This window comes from Dipodomys ordii, unplaced genomic scaffold (assembly GCF_000151885.1).
Source record: "Dipodomys ordii isolate 6190 unplaced genomic scaffold, Dord_2.0 Scaffold138, whole genome shotgun sequence".
Classification (NCBI taxonomy): domain Eukaryota; kingdom Metazoa; phylum Chordata; class Mammalia; order Rodentia; family Heteromyidae; genus Dipodomys; species Dipodomys ordii.
In genome coordinates, this window is record NW_012267354.1 from 2,241,132 (window position 1) to 2,263,631 (window position 22,500).

Sequence of the window (22,500 nt, forward strand, 5' to 3'; positions counted from 1 at the left end):
CGCCGCGCCCCAGTCTGGTGCGTAACCAGAGAGTCGTGGCGGTTCCTAGAACGTCGCAGGAAGCGGCGGTTGGCGCACTCGGAAGTGGAGGTTCTTCTCATTTCTGTGCAAAGTCCCTGGGAGAAGGTGTGTGCGGCAGCCCGCGTGGGACTGCGTCTGCAGCTCGGGGTCGGGGGTAGGCAGGGCGGCCCTGCGCTGCTACTTGGGTGGTGGGGTGCAGGCGCCTGGCACCCCCTGCCCGCCTTCTGGACCCCTCCTCCCTGGGGTCCCCCTGTGGCTGGCGAGCACCTCGCGGTGCTCTGGCTTTGCATTTGAAAAGGAGTCCCTTCCACTCTGGGCTTCTCTCTCCCATTGTACCCACCCCCTCCCATTCTTGCTTCTTGGGGTCCCCTGGCCCCTTTCCTTCAGCATCCGTTCATAGATTGATTCGCTCCCACCGGTCTCAATCCAGTGTTGACTAAGGCAGACACACATGTTTGGGGCGAGCAAAAGCGATCAGGACAACCCCGTTTGGTGGTAGTAGAGATTGTAGTATAGTCATATTTACATCTTCCGTTTGTCTTTCTTGGGCTCCCTGATCTCCCATAGATGATTCTTCCGTTCCTCTGCGGAGCTTTTCGCTGTCGTCTCATGCCTCGTTTCTCCAACTGTGCAGGAAAACCAAGATGTGAAAGCACACCTGACCTGATGTTACTGATAAACCTCAAGTCCAGGTCCATGTTTGACGTATCAAGCCAAATAGCACCGTCCCTGTGGGTCAGCAAGGACCTTTTATCTGGCGCTACCAACACGAGCAGCCCAGAGAGAGGCTGCCATCTACAGCAGGAGCCACGCCGTTGCTTGTTTGATAGTTGGAGCTGAACAACAGGAACAAAGCAAGAGTGATCAAAGTGATCATCTTGTCACCTGGGAGAAAAGATGCAGCAGGTAAGAAGAGGAGAGTCTGTGGCACATCACAAGAAGGAAGACAAAGTGAGTCCATGAATAAAAGTCGTGGAGTGATGGTGGGCCTGGACCTGAGCTCACTCCAGATACTGGTTTTCCTACTTGACTTGGTGATCGTTAAAGTTATATAGAGAGTAGTTGGGTAAGTATATCAGGTATGGAGCCCGATTTTCTCTCCATGTTCCGTATTTCTGGGAGGCATTTTCTGTGAATCAGGTAGAGTCCCTCATTCTCTCTCCCCTTTTGGCATTTCTGGAAGAAAATTTGGGTTGGTTGCATCTTTCCAGTTAATCTCTTCACCATCAGGGAATTCACTCTGCATCTTGCAATAGGTCATGCTTTCTGAAGAGACACCAAGGCTATCAAGCAAGCTACTTTGGATAGCCACAAATACCCAGCTACTGGAGGATAAAGGTGAGACATACAGATGTCAAGACAGCTGAGATTAGAATAGGGACATAGAGGGCTCTTGAGGGTCAGAGAGAGAAAGAGGGAGAGAGAGATTACTTCTGGAAACGTTTTTGGAAACCCTTAAATTTTTAAATTATACAAGTACTTGAGAAAAATAAGACTAAATGGTAAAAGAGGGAACAAAGACTTTTCCATGAAGCACTGGGGAAAATGACAGAAGATGTACTAATGAGAGGCCAAGCTTTAGAAGTATTCTTGGTGGCATATGTGAAGAAGAAAGTTGTTAAGATTTGCATAAAAGGCATGGATAGAAATGAGACCTAGCAGATGATATTTAGTAGTTGGGGAGTCAAAATCAGGAACAGGGACCAGGCATGGCTCAGGTGGCAGAGCATTTGCCTGGCAAGAATAAGTCCCTCAGTTCAAATGCCAGTATGGCCAGAAAGGCCCAGAAAAATCAGGCTTTTCTATCTTTTTGGTAGAAGACTAAGGACTCCCCAAAGTAGCCTTTTTTGTATATATTTCTAGGTATATAGTTGAGTCTTTCAGAAGAGAAATCTTAAATATATACTATGTAACAGATCAAATGAATATCAATGGGGTAAAACAAATTTATTATAAATTTAGAAGTAGAAAATAAACTTGAGGACTCAGTGTGTTTTATTTTTTAAAATATATCAATATACTTATGAATTGATTCTCCTCACCTTCATTTTCTTAACTCTTTGAAGTCTCCCATTTGCAAGACCAGAAAGTCAGCAGTTACCTAACATACACATATATTAATCTCGTCCAAGAAAATACTTGTATATCATTTGAACAAATAGTTTCATGTGTCATTGTTTTACATGGAGCCTTTCTTTCAAGTTATTTGTAACTTGAGAGAGAACACAGACCTTTAATTTCTTTAGCTTAAAAATGACTATGAGGGGCTGGGAAGGTGGCTTAGTGGTAGAGTGCTTGCCTTGCATGCATGAGGCCCTGGGTTCGATTCCTCAGCACCACATAAGCAAAAAGAAAAAAGCCGGAAGTGGCGCTGTGGCTCAAGTGGTAGAGTGCTAGCCTTGAGCTGAAGAGCTGAGGGACAGCACCCAGGCCCAGAGTTCAGGCCCCACGACTGGACCCCCCCAAAAAAAGAAAAGAAAAAGAAAAATGACTATGAGTGCTGGGGATGGAGTTGCGTGCATATAATCCCAGGAAGAGAATTACTAGTTCAAGATCAACCAGGAATAGTAGCAAGTTCAAAGTGAGCCTCAGCTCCATAATGAGACTCTGTCTGGAAAACAGTAATAATAATAATTAATGGTTAATAATAATAGAGTCAGTTTAGTTCTAACTTAAAGTTTTGGTTAAACTCAAATGGTAGTTTAAGGATCCTGAGGCACAAAGGTGACCCCAGAGTCTCACAGACCAATGACCTCAACATTGGGTTTTTTTTGATTGCTTGCTTGGTTGCTTGGTAACAGGGGTCTCAGTATCTAACCTGCCACGCTGACCCCAGTGGAGTCTGCTTAGCATGGGAAACCATCTATCAGACCATGATAGGGGCTTCAGTTTTGGGACTTCACCGAAGTCTACCTCAGAGAATGGGGCTTTACAGAAACCTATCTCCAAGTTTTGGGACTTCACCGAAGTCTACCTCGGAGAATAGGGCTTCTAAGAGGCCTACTCCTGGGAAAAGGCTGGCAAGCCCCTGGGAAAGATGTGTTTCTGCCTTTCTTTTCCTCTATATAAGAGTGCCTACTAATCTTTTACTGTTTCTACTGCTTTGTGTACTTGCTCATTGTCAACGATTCCCTATACAAAGCTCTTTCTTAAGAGTGTTGACGACTCCAAAATCTGATGAGTGTCTTAAAAATATGACTAACTCACCGGAGTTAAGTGCTACCCTGAAACCCCTCTTATGGAGGCTAGTAGACAAGCCATAAGCAAATATAAAAGTATTGGGGGTTTCACAAAGTCACTTCAGCAGAAGGAATTGTTTGTAAGAGATTTACAAAAAGCTGTAGGCGCGGCTAGAACAGAAAGAATGTATGGCAATTGCTGAGATAACTACTTAGGAGAAAGAACTTCCTATTACTCTTTCATTTACTAAGAGACTTGCTAGATCTAAGTCTCCTTGGTGTTTACTATTAAAGAAAGAACAGAAAAGATCTTATGGGACGGTTAAGGCCTCTATAGAAATAAGGTAATGGTTAGTTGGTGACAAACATCAAAACCCATTATATTTCTTAGAGATAAGCCGGAAACACGTGCCTATCAGGCGACCAGCTGGTAACCACCCAAGAATGAAGCCCTGCAGCAAGATTATGTAACCTTTTGCCCTTTCTTATGGAGACTTTTTGCTATAAAAGTTTGTTATCCTCTGCATTAAATCGCACTCAGCGCTCAGCACTCAACATCCACTCCTAATGTGTGTGAGTTGTCTGTTTGCCATCTCCCCATCCTATTCCAGGTTCCTCCCCTAGGTATCCTCCGTCGTCCCGACAGAACCCGGTCCGCGGCACTAACCCATGATGGTCTTGAAGTTGCTATGTAGCGAAGACTGGCCTTGAACTCAATCCTCCTGCCTCAGTCTCCCAATTGTCTGTAGAACTACAGGCATATGAAGCTTTGCCAAGCTTCCTCTCCCCAAGTCTTTTTGAGGGAATGATTTCTATATTCCAGTATAGGAAGAATGATTACCTTAAAACTGAGAGTCAAATTTGGATATTTCTTTTCTGAATGTGTTTGTAAATAGGTTATTATACAACAAAAACAGTCCAGAGAAAAACATTTTGTAAGAGAGAAGAGACTCATGCCCTTACAGTTGGCATGGCTGCCATGCCAGGGGTCTGATACTGAAAACGAAGATCAGAGAAGGAGTAGTGGATATTCTATAAGCAGTAGACTGAACCCCTGGGTGAGAGCTGCACATTCATCTGCATCTGTTAAAGAAATGAGAGCAGTTCTCATTAATGGCATTCTAAACTGACTCTTCACTCTTCTTTCCTCAGCTCTACAAATTCCTCCATATCCTGCCTTAACTAAGGATAGAAGTCAAGGAAAGCTGCCAGGAGCAGATATGTTGAACCAGGACCAAGTGAGCTGAGGCCCTTGCATTTCTCCTGAAAATATATCACTGCCTCCTAAATATGAGCTTATTTTTACTGCATTCTCTGGCTATATCACTCCCAAATGTCCCTCTTGTGAGGCACATTTTATTGGATGGCAAACCGCTTATGGAGAGTTTTATTTGTTGTTCATTTTCATTATCAAAATTCCAAATAGCCACCGAAGTGTAGAGGCCTTTCACCTCTGTAAGCCTTCTCCTAAGGTACCTGCCCACTGCCTTTGTTTCCAGAGGAAGCTACGGGGCTTTCTCCATAACAGCAGGAACATAATGTTTCAGGAATCTATGACATTTGAGGATGTAGCTGTGAACTTCACTAACAAGGAGTGGCAGAGGAAGTGGCGCTGTAGCTCAAGTGGTAGAGCACTCGCCTTGAGCTGAAGAGCTGAGGGACAGCGACCAGGCCCAGAGTTCAAGCCCCACGACGGACAAAAAAAAAAAAAAAAGTGAAACAAGGAGTGGCAGAGTCTGACCTACTCACAAAAGGATCTTTACAAAGATGTGATGTTGGAAATTTATGACAACATAATATTCCTTGGTAAGGTCCTCCCTTGCACTTGGTTTAGAGCTTTCTCCCTTCCTTTTATTTAAAAAAAAAAAAGGCTATATTCCTGGTACACATGGGGTCTCCTATTGAAGGTCATAGCCCTCTTCATCATCAGGATATTACCCAAAATTAGAGTTTTGAGTTGCCTTTCTTATAAAACCAAATAATTTTTTTTGAGTATCCTAGTTGTTTTTTTCACCTTCTGTTTTCCTTGGGTTCTTTCTTCCTCAACCCTCCAAATTTCTCTTAAATGATATATATTCAGCTCCTAGTTGGAATCTCTTTCTACCAACCTAAAACTTTATGTACAGATATCCCATTTTCCTAAAAACAAGATGTGACTGTTCTTCTCGGCCTTCCTGAGTATGGCTTTTCTAAGAAAGTCCCTCAAATGTGTCCTTCTACCTGTTCCCAGATCCCAGAATAAATCCTTTTCTCTACCTAAGTGGACCCTCCCCTCCTGTCTTCATATGCAAATGAGAGACTGAAAGTATTAAGAGAGTTCTGTGTGGTCCTACTCATTCTTTCTCCTTTTCTGCTATCAGGACTTCTGTTTCCTAAACCTCCTTTGATCTCCCATCTGGAGCAAAGACCCAAGCCTTGTAATCAGCATCCACAGGATGAGGAGTGCCCGAGCTGCACCTCTCCAGGTAAGCGACAGAGAAGCTTCCAGTGCCCAGCCATCTTCCATGGGACAGAATGATCATAGAATATATTTAGTGGTGGATCACCCATCCTGAATGTCCCAGAAAGGAAATCCACTAAGGAATACTTAGAGAAAAAGAACCCAGTAACAATTATTGTGGCATTATCTAATTCGTATCATATTTACCCTCAAAAACAAAATCTCAGAAAAGTCTGCTCCCCTCTGACAGCTTCTCTATCACTCACCTGAATAGCCTACTTAGTAGGGAGAAATATTTGAAAAGTAATTAAAGTATTTAAAAATTTAAGATTCCACTTTAAGCATTTAAAATTCTATAAACTTCTCATTATTTCTATAATTATGTATGCACACTAGGCTCTGCACCCCCGGGCTTCCCACTTCTTTCATATGGTCCTGCTAGCCCAGGCTAGACTCATGCTCACACTCCTCCTGGCCCAGCTTCCTGAGTGCTGGGATTAGAGGTGTGTGCCATCCTGTCCTGCTAACATGGACACATGTCTGCTGTGTGATTCTTCCCACATGAGATTCAATGTCAGTGCAGTTTCCTTTCAAGCAGCCATTTTTTACTCTGTGTAGGCTATATTCCTTCCTCATCTTCTCATCTTCTCCTCTCTTTCCCCCTCTTCTCCTCACCTCTCATGTCCCTCTCTTGAGCACTTAAAACTGAGAACTAGTGGTGACAGAATGTTACATGGGGTGGGGGCAGAAAGGGAGGGAGGAAGAGTGAACAAATTCAATCACAGTATTCAATATACATGATATGGAAAATGTGGAGGAGGGAAGGCAAAGGAAGCTTGACATTGTCCAAAAGAGAATTGTACATATTACCTGAATTATGAAATGAGTAACTCCTTTGTATAACACCTTAATAATAATAAAATTATAGGTAGATAGATAGATAGATTTTTTTTGGGGGGGGTCAGTCCTGGGGCTTGAACTCTGTGCCTGGTGCTGTCTCTCAGCTCTTCAGCTCAAGGCAAGCACTCTACCACTTCAGCCACAGCACCACTTCCAGTTTTCTGGTGGTTTATTGGTGATAAGAGTCTCATGGACCAGGATCCTCAGATCTCCGCCTCCTTAACTGGCTAAGATTACAGGCATGAGCCACTGGCACCTGGCTTAAAATTATAGTTTTTTAAAGTCATTTACTCACCACACAGTATTGTATCACTTCTCCCTTCTCACTTATTATGTGACATTTTTTCTTTTCTCATATAAGTGTCAACTGACAAGCCATGGCCTGAGAAGGAGAAGACAAGTTTAGAACAAGAGATTTTTGAAAACCAAGAAGTCTGCTGCGTAAAACATGACAAAAATCTTCTTAACATTATTGCTGAAGATCTTGCAGCTAGAGGGGTGTGTATACAAGATGACCAGCTAGAGAATCGAGGGGATGTGCCCAGAAGAGAGAAATTGAGAAAAGAAAGAGAAGGCTCTGGGGAATTAACCTTCAAGAAACCAAAGAACAAGACGGTACTTAGGCACAACTTCAATCCAAACTCTAAATGTATTCTATATGATAACATCCATACAGCCCAAAAATGTCATGAATGTACCCACTGTGGCAAAAAATTCATCTGGCATTCAGAGCTAATCCTCCATGAGAGAACGCATTCTGGTGAGAAACCTCACGTGTGTACAGAGTGTGGGAAAGCATTCAAGACCAGAAAGCAGTGTTCTATGCACCAGGTAATCCACACAGGGGAGAAACCCTTTGGCTGCACTCAGTGTGAGAAGGCCTTTAACAGCAGATCAGCTCTTGGTCGACATAAGAAAACCCACAGTGGGGAGAAGCCCCATGAGTGCCAGGATTGTGGGAAAGCCTTCAAGACCAGGAACCATCTCAGTATCCATCACATGATCCACACTGGGAAGAAACCTTACATATGCAATGACTGCAGGAAGTCCTTCCAGTTCAAGCATGCTCTTACCATCCACAGCAGAATCCACACTGGAGAGAAGCCATACGAATGTGAGAAGTGTGGGAAGGCTTTCAGTGGGAGTTCAGTTCTCACCAAACACTCAAGAATCCACACCGGCGAGCGACCTTATGAGTGTAACCAATGTGGGAAAGCCTTCTGTCGGAGCTCAGACCTAAGCAAACACAAACGAATTCACTCTCAGGAGAAACACTTTGGGTGCCCGCAGTGTGGAAAATCCCTCCGTATGAAGGCAGAGCTCAGCCGACATAGCAAGATCCACAGCAAAGAGAAACCTTACAAGTGTGAGCAGTGTGGGAAAGCCTTTCGCCATAACAGTAAGCGCAAGGCTCATGAGCGGGAACACACAGGGGGAAAGCCCTATCCATGTGGGGATTGTGGGAAAACATTCCAGGACCGCCACTGCCTTGCCATCCATCAAAGGATCCACACTGGAGAGAAACCTTATAAGTGCTTAGAGTGTAGCAAAGCTTTCAGCTGGAAGTCAAACTTGACCCATCATCGCAGAATCCACACTGGGGAAAAACCTTACAAATGTGAGGTGTGTGGAAAGGCCTTTCATCATAGTTCAGTGCTGAGGCAGCACCAAAGAATCCACACAGGCGAGAAGCCATGCACCTGTGATGCGTGTGGCGCTGCGTTCCGCCAGTGTTCAGCGCTCATTGGACATAAGCGAGTTCATACCAGAGAGGAACCTTACAAGTGTAAGGAGTGTGGAAAAGCTTTCAGAGTGAGCTCCAGTCTTAGTGTACATAAGAAAAGAAAACATGGAGTTCAGAGAACACATGAGCTTGATCAGAGTAGAAAATCTCTCCAGTGATCATTTCCCCAGCCCTTTTCAGGAATCAGTGTTTTCACCACACATACCTGAGTGTAATATTCTGGTCTTAACACTTTCCATTTTTCCTTCTACATTTTAGACTGGTCCCTCTTCATATATTAGGTATTAAATGCTTTCTTGGCCCCGTCTTATTCAGCGAACACATTCACTCCAATAGTTTGTCAATCACTTGATAACAATAAATACTAGAGCTTCAGATGCCAATGGTAAGACCCAGTCTTCTGATACTTCTGCCTAGCTATAACTTGGTGACGTGTGTGTGTGTGTGTAAAATTGGTGTGTCCCTCTTCAAATTAGATAACTTGCTGGAACAGCCTACACTATTTCAGTTCAGAACTACACTATTTCTATTCACCAGGTTTGCTTTGTTTTTGTGCTGGTCCCAGGGCTTGAACTCAGGGCCCAAGTGCTGTCCCTGAGCTTTTTGCTCAAGTCTTTAGTGCTCTAGCACTTGAGTCACAGCTCCACTGCCAGCTTTTTTGTTGTTAATTGGAGATAAGAGTCATGAACTTGGGCTGGGAAGGTGGCTCAGGTAGAGCGTTTGCCTTGCATGCCTGAGGCCCTGGGTTCGATTCCTCAGCACCACATAAGCAAAAGGAAAAAAGCCGGAAGTGGCGTTGTGGCTCAAGTGGTAGAGCTCTATCCTTGAGATGAAGAGCTGGGGGACAGCGCCCAAGCCCAGAGTTCAGGCCCCACGACCGGACCCCCAAAAAAAAAAAAGAGTCATGAACTTTCCTGTCCTAGCTGGTTTCAAACATCACTCCTCATATCTCAGCCTTCTGAGCAGCTAGCATTACAGATGTCAGCCACCACTGCCTGAAATTTATTTTAAGGATAATCTACATGGAAGAGATGAATGGAAAGTTCGGCAATCGGTACTCAGAATTTTATACTTTCTTGGGGTGAATTTCCCTCCTAGAACTACAGGGATGGATATAAGAGAAAGTCTTGTAAAGATAAACTTACTAGTAAAGAGGAATTCATATCATGCAGGTAGATACAGCAGTATTTGTAACCTAAGCAGGTTTCATGGTCCTTCATGTGTAAAGTATTGGTTGAGCAGTATACACTTATTACCTATCATTTCTAAATCTGCCCTTCCCCAATTCCCTTTTTTCTCTGAATTTCAGCAATTCTAACACAATATGGAGAACCTAGGTTTCAATGCTAATCAGTTGTTTTAAGTTTATGCTGAACTATATCTTCAGATTCTCAGGGTTGAAACCCTAAATAGAGGATGTGCATTGCCTCTCAGTGGTGTTAGAACCATAGAACATTGAAAATTGGTTGTCCATCAGTGAAAACAGTGTAGAAACCCTTCACAACTTATACAGATACAAACCCATGGAAATAGACCTCAACCATCACTGGGCATCTATTAGTGACTGGACTATTTTATCATGCATGTATTCTCTAGTTTCTTCATGCTTCTAAGTATGGGTCATCATTCAAGACCTACACACAAAAATTTTGGAGGAGAACAACAATGCCCTGGAGCCCTAGGAGAACTGTGCTGAATTCTAAATTGCATAGGGCTGGCTCCTTCCTAGTTGTAACTCTAGAACAGGTGGAAGAGACAGAAAGAGATCAGGGAAGGCTTTCAGGAGGAAGCAACTTCCAAGAACGAATGATTTAGACAATAGGACACAGACGCCAAGTCCACAGATATTCCCACATGGGATGTGGATGCCAAGAAGTGCAGGTCTCCAAGCGCTGGTTAGTGCCGATTCAGTTACCAGAAAGGCAAGGCACTGCTTAAGTCTCTTCCAGTCCATGTAACGGCGGCCACAAACATGAAATGAGCACACTAAGAAGAGGATGGGGGAAGGGCAGCCACTGATTGCAAAGACAAATGATTCATTTGGAGGAATTGGTAGGATCCACCTTGAGGTAAGACTCCAGAGGTCTGACATTCATAACGAGGAAGTATGTCCCATGAAAGCATTTTAGCTGCATTCCTTATCTGTTGGTATACACAGAGTCTGGATCATACTTACCTCTCAAAAACCAGATGAGAGTATTTATCTGATTCTTAGATAAATACGGAGTCTCAGAAGGGGGGCAGGGTGTGAGAAATGTTCAGGATAAAGCATGCTTTGTTGCTAAAAGTCCTGGCAGCGGTGGGATTCGAACCCACGCCCCCGAAGAGACTGGAGCCTTAATCCAGCGCCTTAGACCGCTCGGCCACGCTACCACTCTGGCAAATCTGCTTGCTCCATACTTTCCCTATAGGTAACTGCAGCTTCTTTACACTCTTATTCTGGGTCCTGATTTTCACCCAAACAAAAGTAGCGCAGAAAGAAACTCCTAAAATCTGGGACTCCTACCTGCAAGCACAGACTGAAAGCCCCAAGTGGTAGTGCGGGCCGCTTGTCTGTGCTGCAGAGTTATGTCTCATGGGAGCTGCAATTCTGTGACAGCTCAATTTTCCAGCTCACTCAAATACATCCCCAAGGTGGAGCACAAGGCCTAGGGCTATTCTTTTTTGAAACAGCAATTTGTCAAATCCAGATCGTTTAAATCCTGTTGTAATACAAGGTGGTACATAAAGTCCTTCCCGTGCTTCTCCTCTTAATTCTTGTGGCAGAGCTGCTTCTAGAGTCAAAAGATTCCCTTCAGTCAAGGAAATCTAACCCTTTAAGACTAAGCGATTTTGCATAAAAGGCCTTTATGCAAATTGTGATAGAAGATTGCACAAAAGGAAGCTCAAAAGTTACTATTCGCGTTGCCGAAAATGCCATGAGTATCACTAGCCCAAAGCAAGGTGTAATTTGACCCAACTCCCACTGGGGACTAAGAAAAAAATCTAATCTTTTGTGGCTCTTCAGCTTCTGTTGCTGGCAATCTTTCCAGTCAAATAGAAAATTAGTTGCTTTTACCAAATTCCAAACGTTATTTCCTGTGGAAATTAATAAAATGACTAACAAAAAAAAATAGTGACTCCTCCCCAAGAAATAGTTACCCCTACTCTTCCTCAAGCTAAAGCCTCACTTTTCCCTGCCCCTCGCTACATCCTGAGCCAAGAGCCTGTTTTCTCAACTCCTGTGTGAATTTGAGTCTCTGACTGCTGTGTGTATATGGGGGGGAGGGGATCTAGACAAATACTACATTTATTTATTCCCTTTGCTAACATCCCATGCTCCCTTTTCCAACTAAACATCGGGATTTCAAAGATAGAATCATCGCTGCATTTCATGATGGCAGGAGAGGGGCAGGGGAGAGGAGAGGCAACAAACTTGATCACCTGGAGAACTTGCTAAAATGTCTATGTAAGGCACAAAGATTCTACACATCTCCTCTCCCTCTTTCTGTCCTTTCCCTCTCCATCTGCCCCACTCCCAACTGGAGTCTCCTGTCCTCTAGGACTCTGTGCTTATTACCAGTTCTAGATCTCTAAAGGAAGAGGGCCAGAGCTTCAGGGAGACTGCCGGCTTTGTAACTACTTGAACCTACAGGGACTCAAAACAAGCACACTCCCCTGCTAATTATTCATCGGCTCAGTGCTTTATCAACTTCATCTTGGATCATCAAGGGCATCCATCCAGGGACTGATTTTTCTCTCCAGTTTTGCATTTTTGTATGACAAACGAAGAGGAGGAAAAAGAAATCAAACAAACAGAAAAGTGACGGTGTTTTGTTTGTTGAGAGAACTTGACTCAACAAGTGGGGGGGGGGGGTCAGGAATCCATTGAGACTATTCTGGAGAAACACTGACCCCTGCAGGACTGCGGGTGTCAGTTCAGTCTGTAGGCCCACAGGGGGACCTCAGAACGATCAGGAGCGGGACATGTTTATTACATTATTACAACTAAGAGTCCTGATAGAAATGCTGGGGTCATATAGCTAAGGAAGCCAACTTAGTGTAGTTCTAGAAAGGCCTGCTTGGAGGAATTCAGGAATGCACTGAGGAAAGAAATAAGAGTAAAGGTTGGTGTCAGAAAAGATTAGACTCCTAAAGTTAAAAGTAGACTTCTAATGTACTGGGCCGAAGCAGGACGGGCCCCAAAACCAGACCACCTCTTTCCCTCTCCCCTAGATTCTCTCCTGAGGGAAAGACAGAGATTCCTGTAGGAGCCCCAGATGATAAAGGGAGTGGAGAGAAGGGGGAGGAGGAGGTTTCCCACAGCTGCAAATCATCATCATCATCATCAGGCTTGCAGAAGGGTCGACAAGGGGTCCAGCTTCGCAAAGATCCTAAGATTCCGAGAAATGAGAGGCTCAGCTGTGCTTCTTCAGAAAACACAGACGCAACTGGATCCGGAGAGGAAGTTCCATGGGGACGGCACGCATCCCCCCCCCCCCTCCGGGGATGAGTGGGATTCTGCGCCCTGCGACCCAGCGCGCGCGTGCGCCCGGGAGACCCCGAGGCCCGCCTTTCTCGCCGGCTGTCCTGGAACCGCAGCCGTCCCGCGCCAGACCAGCAGCTTTGCCTAAGAAGCTCTCCCGGATTCCTGGGGATCGACGCGTCCCGACCGCACGGACGGAGGCATGCTCCGGGAGGCCCTTCCGTACCCGCCGGGGACTCGTCAGCATTTGTCACGCCCTGAACTCAGTTCTAGCTTTAAACTGGGAGCCATCGGGTCCTCAATCCGACCTCAAAGCAGCCGCGACCTTCTGATAGCTCGAGTGCAGAGAATCTCTAAGGTGTCCACCTCTAGCTGAATCCCGGGGGTGAACAGATCAGCCTTAAACACACGGGTACACACGCACACGCGTGCACGCTCCTTAATATCCAAAACAGTGCTGGGAAGCATTGGTTTCCACCACGTCGAAGACTCATTGCAGAGGATTTTTTTTTAAAATTACACTGGATGTGTCTCGAAGTTTCGGGACCAAAAGCTATTTTCCCTGACCGGGAATCGAACCCGGGCCGCGGCGGTGAGAGCGCCGAATCCTAACCACTAGACCACCAGGGAAGGTGACAGGAGTCTCTGGCAAAATCCCTATGAGCTGAATCTTACCTACAAATGGTTCCCTAAGTGCAGCGACGTTTTCCATTCATGCCACGGACCCCAAGCTCCGAGCCAGCAACGACGCGACAAACGGTGGGAAGGCGGAAAAGTAATTCCGAAAGGCACGTGGACGGATGGTGTCCGGCTTTCTGCGTGGACCTGTAGGTTGAACCTAGAGTCAGTGCTGTATTTGACTAACTCGCTACAGAAGTTCTTATAAAAGCGAAGTCTTTCCTTCACAAAAGTTCATGAAGACGTCAATGATAAAGTCATTATGTCTTACTGTCACACCGGCGTGGGCGGAGCCGAAATAGCTCAGTTGGGAGAGCGTTAGACTGAAGATCTAAAGGTCCCTGGTTCGATCCCGGGTTTCGGCAGAAGCCCGTTTTTAGCCTACGAAACTTGTCATCGTTGCATGTCATATTTAGCATCTCATCAAAGACAGTGAAGGAAAGCTTCTTGTTTGACTTTGTATTCTTTACTGTATTCTTTACTATCCTCTTTCTTGGTTTGAACTCGGTTCTCTTCCACGTGTTTCTCCAAACGTATCTTTTCATTCCCATGCAGCGTTTTAAGCTAAAGCTATCATGTACACACACACACACACACACACACACACCCTCTGCCCCTCCCCCCAGGACTTTTGACTCTACCTCTTGGGTGTCCTTTTCCCCTAAATCTTAATCCCTGCCAGCTTCTAATACAAAACTAGAGGCGGAAAGATGAAGTTCGATGTGAGCAGTATTCACTACAGTGATCTCTCTCTTCCGCCCCATGGCCATTTCTGGCCCAAGGCCTGAATTCCACAGCAGGCACTCCTGTCTTGCTAGACTTTTCCTCCCACCACCAAAATGGTTGCAAGAATGCTGTATATCCCCACATCGCCTGTCAGTTATTGGCTTATCAGCTGAAGTCTGCCTTCCAATTCCAGGGAACCTCCACCTCCAAGTGCCTCCAGCAATTCCTTTAAAAAAAAAAAATGAAAAATAAGGGGCTGGGAAGGTGGCTCAGTGGTAGAGCGCTTGCCTTGCCTTGCATGCATGAGGCCCTGGGTTCGATTCCTCAGCACCACATTAGCAAAAAGAAAAAAGTCGGAAGTGGCGCTGTGGCTTTAGTGGTGGAGTGCGGTGGAGTGCTAGCCTTGAGCTGAAGAGCTGAGGGGACAGCGCCCAGGCCCAGAGTTCAGGCCCCACGACCGGACCTAAAAACAAACAAACAAAAAATAATAATAAAATGAAAAATAAAAACAAAACTGAGCACCCCACCCCCACCCCAAGAAGCAGCCATTTCTAGTCATGGGTGGACAAGAGAATGAAGAGGATGGAGGAGAATTGAATCCTAAGCTCAAATGTTTGTATCCTGTGCAGAGTTATGTACAGGGTCAAAAAGCCCAGTACAACCCCAGTACCAAGAGGAAAATAATAATAATGGTGGTGGTGTGATGATGATGTAATTAAAAAGCCTGACACTCACATCTGTAATCCTAGCTACTCAGGAGGCTGAGATCTGAGGATCGCTGTTCAAAGCCAGCCTGGACAGGAAAGTCTGTGAGCCTCTTATCTCCAATTAACCACCAGAAAAACTGCAAAACTGCAAGTGGCACTGTGGCTCAAGAGGGAGAGCACTTGCCTTGAGCTGAAGCACCCAGGCCCAGAGTTCAAGCCCCATGGCCAAAAAAGAAATAAAATTTAAAAGAATGAATAGGTACACACACAGTTATAATACAGTGCCATTCCATATTCCTTTTGCCTAAAGGCTTCCACTGGCAACATCTCGTGAAACTGTAGCAGGAAATTAAAAATCCGTATACTGGCATTAATAAAACATAATACAGAATATTTGTTTCATCCCACCAAGCCTCCAGTCGCCCTCTTCATAACCACCCCCATTTCTCTACTACCTCAGCATTAACCTCTGACAATTAATCCTGTTATCACAACTGAGAGACAGAGAATTAAGACCAATTTGGGCTCCATGTGGAATACCAGGCCAGCCTGTTTTTTTTAAAAAAAAAAGAAAAGAAACCAACTATATGACCATCATCATACTATATTTTTCTACTTCTTACTGCTAGAACAAAATTTGGAAATATGAGTTCTTTGTACAGAGGCGGGAGGGGGAACTCCTTTCCTGGAGCTGCAGGTGGTAGCTGGGTGGGCCCCATGGCATAGGGCCTTGCGAGGGCTTTGGTAGCTTCATTCCATTATAATGTATGAAAGATCGCATGCGTCAGGAAACGTGACAGCCAAGAAGGGGCTTTTACAACCACTTTCTCGAAAGCTAATCAGGATTCCAGGAGAAATTACCTTAATCTCTTTCCAGGGAAGCCCCTTCATAACATAATTACCTCTTGACAGACTCTCTTAAAGATCCCACCCTCTCCCAGACACCACCACCCCCTGGTGCATGACTCGTCCAGCACAGGAAAGGAGACACAAGCAGCATCTAGACCGGTCATAGCACATATGTGCGCCCATTCTCTGCAGGTCTCCACAGAACCATCCAGGTGGCTGAAGACATCAACACTTTGTGCCCTTATTTTTTTATTGCTCTGTAATACTCTGCAACTGGGTGTTATCACTATTCCTTGAAGGGCATTTGGGCTGTTTTCAGTTTTTGACTATCATGCATAAAGCTGTCCACAGATCAGCATTTGTGCGTAGGTTTTGGTGTTGTGTGAACACAAATGGTCATGTCTCCAGGATAAATCGTGAGATGCAATTATTGGTGGTGTCGCCATGGTTGCATATCTAAATTGTTCTTTTTTTTTTTAAAGAAACTGCCAACCCTCTCCAGAGGAGGATACCAATTCATATTCCCATCAACCATCCACACTGCCTAGTCAGCATTTGGCGTTGCCACTGTTTTTATTTTAGCCAGCCTGACAGGTGTAGGGGCTGTGATTTGTAGTTCCCAAATACTGATCAAGTCTGGTATGCCTGTAATGTGCATTTTCCCATATGCTGATGATATTGAAACTTTTTTATGTTCATTATGTATCTCTCTCTCTCTCTCACACACACACGCACACACACACACACAGTTCTTTGGTGAAATGTCTCTGTATCCATATTCTTCAATCCAACTAGAAGTCTGTGTGGCAGGTTTCGTGCGGGAAGTCCATTTTAGGCACCGCTGGAAGGTCAGCCTTGTGGCAAGCCCCTTCCTTGAACTATAACCGTGTCACGCGGGGAGATCGTTGTTATTTTGCTTTGGGATGGGAGGTGAGGGTGAGAAAGAGGGCGGCGTGGAAAATGTCCCAAGATCGTAGGCCGCGGAGTGTCTTCCGGGCCGGCTGAACGCCTCCCGGATCCCAGCCTGCAGGCAGCGCCGCGCGCACGGCCTCATCGCCGAAGCCTGTGTGCAACAAAAGACCAAGGATCTTAAAGCGAGCCTGGGAGGGTTGGGGGGGGAAGAAACGCAAGAAGAGGGATGAAAGAAAGAGACCGGGTCTCGTCGGATGTCCCGGGCGGAACTGCAGGCATTGCTCGCAGGCGCAGTCCCACCGCCGCCCAACACGGGGAGTTTGACCTGCTCCGTATCCGGCCTGGGCCGGGTCCCCCCTCCTTAGACAACCTGGTACCCCCGGGCTCCCCCGGGAGCCCCATGTTGGTGCCAGGCCCGGTGCAGACGCCCGCTCCACACAGCGCCGTAGCCCCGAACTCCCGGGCACCCTCGATCCGCCGGCCTCAGCCTCCCAAGAAGCTGGGATTACAGGCGTGCGCCACAGCGCCCGGCGAGGGGCAGTGGCGACACAGCCGTACTGGAGGCTGAGGCCACTGGCGAGGCCCCGCCCACTGCCACCCTAGCTGCCAAGAGTGGCTGGTAAAAATCCAGCTGAACAGGCTCAGGAATCACCGGCAGAGAAGCGGATGGAGGGATGGTTTGCTTGGTAGTCGCCAAAAGAGCAGCTAAAAGAAAAAGGAAAGAAAAGAAAAGAAGAGAGCTGCAGATTTAGTAAAGGCTGAAAGACTGTGCTGAGCGTGTCTCAACGAACTGAAGTCTGTACCCGAAATCACCTGGGGTTCTTACTAAAATAATGTCTGCAGAGTGCCAGAAATTAACCCCTTCCTCCCTTCCCTTTCTTTCTGCGTCTCCTTCCCTCTCTTCCTCCTCCTCGTTTTCTTTTCTCTTTTTCTTTCTCACAGTATCTCATCATATGAGCTCTTATAGATATATTAATGTAAGAAGGGCAAATGCAGAGGGTGCAAAACATAGTCATAATGTAAATGAATATAATCCCATAAAACTCCTCGAACAGGTGTTCATCACAATTAGTGTTATAAAATCACATTTCGTTCTGTCCGATGATACAGCAGCTCAATTCTTGAATTGTCAATAAAAGCCTGCTTAATTTTGGAACCATATTTGTCAAACTTTTTTCTTTGACAACATGAAGTATTCATTTCTATCTTGTGGAAGTTCTATATTCTCTCTCTCAAAATACTTCCAAATCTGAAAAGGACATCTCCTTCTCCCACACTTTGAAGATGTGATTTTGTTTTTCCCAATCGGGCCAACATTTTACCGTCTTTTCTATGGATGACAAAATGATAGCCATCTTGAACTCCATCTCCTTCCATTTCCATAAAGTCAAACATTTCATTCACTATTGCTACACATTTTGAGGAATCTAAAAATGACCATAAACCTTAATAACTCCAAAAGGCTTCACTATGTTACTTAAGCAAACCACAATCTTGTATAGCAATTGTGATGTAAAAGGACAATTTAGCATGATATGATCTAATGAAATGTGTCCAAATTTGCACTGTACAGTAGGCAGGCAGATAGGCAAGAGCTATGTGCTTGGCCAACAAATATATATTTGTTTAGCACAAAAGGTCAAACCCTACATACAGGCAAGTGCAAATGGCTCTCGCCTGTAATCTTAGCTACTCCAGAGGCTGAGATATGAGGATGGTGGTTCAAAGCCAGCCCAGGCAGGAAAGTCCACGAGACTCATCTCCAATAAACCACCAGAAAACCAGGAGTGGTGCAGTGACTCAAGAGGTAGAGGATTAGCCTTGAGCTGAAGAGCTCAGGGACAGCGCCCAGGCCCAAGTTCAAGATCCACCACCAAAAAAAAAAAAAGCTATGTACATATGACCATATAAGATGATGCTAAGCTGAATGAACCCCCAAGATAGAGACAAAAGAGGTTTTATTTTTCTTGCTGTTATTTTTAATGTACTTATAATGTACTATGTGATTTTTTTTGTCTCCTTTGTATGTTCTTCCCCCTATCAATTATCCCCTTTTTTCACTGTATTTGATTCTGGTGCCCTGAATCTTGTATATATGTTTTTTCTAATTTGGGGAGAGGAAGGGAAATACCAAAATGCTAAAATAAGGATACAGGTTGACCCATTGTAACAATGAGATGTACAAAACAGTATGTTGAAAACAAACTTTACAGCTTGGTGGGGAGGGAGAAGTTGGGGAGGTGGGGAGGGAGGGGATGGTAGGGACAAAACAAAGGAGAGGGTAACCATGCTTGATAGGAAATGTACTCATTACCTTACTCGTGTAATTGTAACCCCTCTGTACAGTATCTTTACCATAAAAATATACCAAAAAATGTCCTATACTTCCCATGGTCTTGTTGAATGTTCATACAAACCAAGAAGATAATGTTCAAGATCATTCTCTAGAGAAGAGACAGAATAGTTCCTTTTTTTCTCTCTCTCTCTCTGCTGAGTTGATACATCACTGGCTATTTTGTGAAGAACCAGATTTTCTGATGGAATGAAGCAATCAGCCAGGCATACAAGGAGCAATGAGTGGTGTCAAAGTTTCCCAGACTTCACCTTCCAGGGATCTATGTCTAAGGAGCTGGAAATTGGAGTGTTAAAGCCAGAGGGGGGGGATGTGCAAAAATCCCCTGGCGGGTGAAGGGTGAGCCAAAGATAGCTTTTACTCTTTTCTGTTTCCATTATCTCTGTTCTCAGAGTAGCAGATTGCCAAGAGATTGCATCAGTCATGTTTTACCTATGAACTAAGACCTCCCATTTGTGTCAGAGACCCTTTTGGACTAGAAAGACAGTAAGAAGTTGAAAAGCTAGTGGGACTTGGGAAGGCCTTTTGGTACCAACGTTACCAACGTGACTGGTGTGAAAGTAAATGAGATAAACGATCCTTGGGAATCAAAAAAGTTTTGTGTTGTTAAAGAGCAAAAGGCTTGAAAGTTTCTGTGGGAAAGATCTTGAGGTGAGAAAAGGAGAGAGGGGGAGAGAGAGGAAGGGCACAGATTTCCTCATCCATGAAGGCACAATGGACTGACGCCCATCAAAGTTACCTTTGAACAGCTGGAACTGTAGGTAAATTTCCACCTGGTGTGAGCACGGGGGGCGGGGATGTCTTCCGTTTAGCAATGACCGGGGGCAAAGGACAGTAGGATCACTAGTGAGTTTGCTTTTTCCAGCTTACTGAGGTTAGTGAAGCTGTTTGAGCCCCTGAAATGTTCTTCGTTGGAGAAGTGTGAGAGGAAGATGATCCATAAAAGTAAAAAAACAACTTTGAGCAAAGTAAAATTCAGTTATAAACATAGGTGATGAGAAAAGCAACGCATCTGCCTCCTTAGCGCAGTAGGCAGCGCGTCAGTCTCATAATCTGAAGGTCCTGAGTTCGAACCTCAGAGGGGGCAGTTTGGTTTTGCCGGCCCTTCGCCCTCACCCACAACTGCCACGGAAAAAGCTAACGTTACTTGGAAATAGATGATATTTAATCAAATACTAAAGTCTGAAGTTTGTTCCTCCTGCTTTAGAAGTTCTATTTCTTCTCGTTGATTCATGATTACCATTGCTATATTGTACTCTTATATGGGAATTCGGTCAGCCCGACACAGAAGCCACATTTTGAGAGGTAGAATTGGGAGTCTTTACTAGAAAGCTGGAGACTGCGGTCTGACTCCTGTCTCAAAGACCTGCATCCCCGAATGCAGTTATAACAGAGCTTATGGGGGGGGGGGGGAATCAAGGCAGATGTCACATGATAAGGTAACTAACCAAACTTGTTTTACTGAAGCAAGTTATCTAGGGGGAACAATCAGTAACAACCAAAGGCAAGTATTCTCTGGAGCAAAACTTTCCTGGAGCTAAACAAAGCATGGCATACCTCCAATTTAAAGAATATCACTTCTATATTGCTTAACGACCCACAACGCGGCTGCAGATCAAATGAAATCCTATATCACCTCTAGAGCTCTTGGAACTGGGTGAGACTTCCCCAGCATTTAGTAAGGTGCCAAAATGGCTCTGAGGACAAGATGACATTACTTAGATCCAGTATCCATAATTCACTAGCTAAACAAGCCATTTTTGTCCAATACCTTTGACTTCGATTTATTTTTTGGAGGACAGCAGCATTCTACCATGCAACTTTAATAAAAAGACATTTGTCAACAAATGAAAACTTATTATTCCATTTTCCCTCACTTTTTTTTCATTTCATACATGCGTGGAATTTTCTTGTCACAGACCCCCCACCCCTTATACATTCTGACCTATCTCTACTGGCTAAACAGGTATCCACAAAAAATATCTGGTCCTGAAACCTCCAGAAGGGAGTTGATTTGGAATGATCTCTGTGGACATAAGTAGGTAAGATAAAATGGGGTTGCTTTGGAATAGGGCAGCTCCCCTGGACAGTGACTATTGTCCTTACAAAAAGGCTTTGGGATGAACCATGACACAGGGAAGGTCAGTCTCTGAAGACTAGCAGAGGTTGGCCTTATGTTAATACCCAATGAAGGTCAAGATTTGTCAGTAACTAACTACCAGAGGCTGCGAAGCATCAAGAAGCATTTGTCTCAACTGTCTTCAGGGAACTCAGCCCTACCAATGTCTTGATTTCACACTACCACCCTCTAGAACGAGGTGGAAGGAAGGTAAGATGAAGTCTGTATTGGGGCTGAGACTAGCTCTCTCAACAGTTATCTTCCTGAGAACTTGAGGATGCATACAAAAAAGAACATTTTAAGATCATTTAAAATCTCTTTGTAAAATCGAACACTGTTTTTAATTCATTCGAGTTTTTTTTTTTTCAGGATTGATTTCCAAAAGCAAATGTCAGAAATATTGATTCCAAGCCGGAATGTGAACTTGGTATGGGAAGCAAATAACAACAGGACGTTGTTCTGTGCCTCTGAATCAGACAGCAGGGCGGCTATGACATCATGTACCACTGAAAGTCAAGCAGAGCGAAGATGAAGTTTGTTGTATTATGGTTGCTCCTGAGGGAAACACAGAACTTCTGTTACAGTATGCTATCTTCCTAAACAAGGCAAGGGTACAGCGGTTAGATGAAGTTATGCTTTGTATTTAATACTTATCTTTCTTACTTTACTGAACTTGGATGGCCAGAAACTCTTCAGCCATTCATTTACCTATCAGCTCTTGAGTAAGTCACTTCTATCTCTTTTAAGAGACTTCTACAAATGGTCAAACTCATCCTTACAAGGAGGTTATAGTAAGTTCTCTCTGGCTTGCTCTATCTATCGATCGATCGATCGATCGATCTATCTATCCATCCATTTACTGATTTGCTCACCTATTTTTCAGTTAAATGAGGTTAACACAATTCTATGTACTCTTTCAGGTTAGTTTTCTTCACAAAACCTTAGGTCACTTCATGGAGTGATCCCATGTAAAAGCTAACTATCAGATATTTTGCTTAAAGAGCTTAGACTGGTTTGAGAGGGTTTTTTTGTTTTTCATATTTTGCTTATTTTGTTGCTGACATTCTGACCACCTATCTAATCTGTCCAGTATATATAAAATGTTCCAAATTTCTGTTTTCTGAAAGGTTGCATCAGACCTAAAAGGACATTTAGCGCCCGAACAGGGACTTGAACCCTGGACCCTCAGATTAAAAGTCTGATGCTCTACCGACTGAGCTATCCGGGCCCCTACAGGTTGGCATTCCTCATCAAATCTAGTGTGGAGACAAGTATTTGTGAGGTTCTGATATTTTTTACAATTTCTCTTCTCTTCTCTTCTCTTCTCTTCTCTTCTCTTCTCTTCTCTTCTCTTCTCTTCTCTTCTCTTCTCTTCTCTTCTCTTCTCTTCTCTTCTCTTCCCCTCTC

At 44.6% G+C, this 22,500-nt stretch overlaps 1 protein-coding gene and 5 non-coding genes across 6 annotated transcripts in view; 3 read left to right on the forward strand and 3 right to left on the reverse strand.

The window, feature by feature from the left end:
* The window catches only part of Znf311 (zinc finger protein 311), a 17,210-nt gene extending 8,768 nt beyond the window's left edge, over positions 1 to 8,442 (forward strand). Inside the window, exons 3-9 of the mRNA XM_013031162.1 lie at positions 589 to 756; positions 852 to 927; positions 4,353 to 4,438; positions 4,748 to 4,809; positions 4,936 to 5,006; positions 5,561 to 5,665; positions 6,902 to 8,442. Of these exons, the coding sequence (XP_012886616.1) occupies positions 589 to 756; positions 852 to 927; positions 4,353 to 4,438; positions 4,748 to 4,809; positions 4,936 to 5,006; positions 5,561 to 5,665; positions 6,902 to 8,442 (2,109 nt within the window). The remainder of the gene's footprint in view (positions 1 to 588; positions 757 to 851; positions 928 to 4,352; positions 4,439 to 4,747; positions 4,810 to 4,935; positions 5,007 to 5,560; positions 5,666 to 6,901) is intronic.
* A 2,133-nt stretch (positions 8,443 to 10,575) lies between these two features.
* Trnal-aag lies at positions 10,576 to 10,657 on the reverse strand. Its single transcript has one exon. It is a non-coding gene; the product is annotated as a tRNA-Leu (tRNA).
* Positions 10,658 to 13,307: 2,650 nt separating this feature from the next.
* Positions 13,308 to 13,379, reverse strand: Trnae-cuc. The gene has a single exon. It is a non-coding gene; the product is annotated as a tRNA-Glu (tRNA).
* A 340-nt stretch (positions 13,380 to 13,719) lies between these two features.
* Positions 13,720 to 13,792, forward strand: Trnaf-gaa. The gene has a single exon. It is a non-coding gene; the product is annotated as a tRNA-Phe (tRNA).
* A 6,196-nt stretch (positions 13,793 to 19,988) lies between these two features.
* On the forward strand, positions 19,989 to 20,061 carry Trnam-cau. The gene has a single exon. It is a non-coding gene; the product is annotated as a tRNA-Met (tRNA).
* A 2,187-nt stretch (positions 20,062 to 22,248) lies between these two features.
* Positions 22,249 to 22,321, reverse strand: Trnak-uuu. Its single transcript has one exon. It is a non-coding gene; the product is annotated as a tRNA-Lys (tRNA).
* Between the last annotated feature and the right edge of the window lie 179 nt (positions 22,322 to 22,500).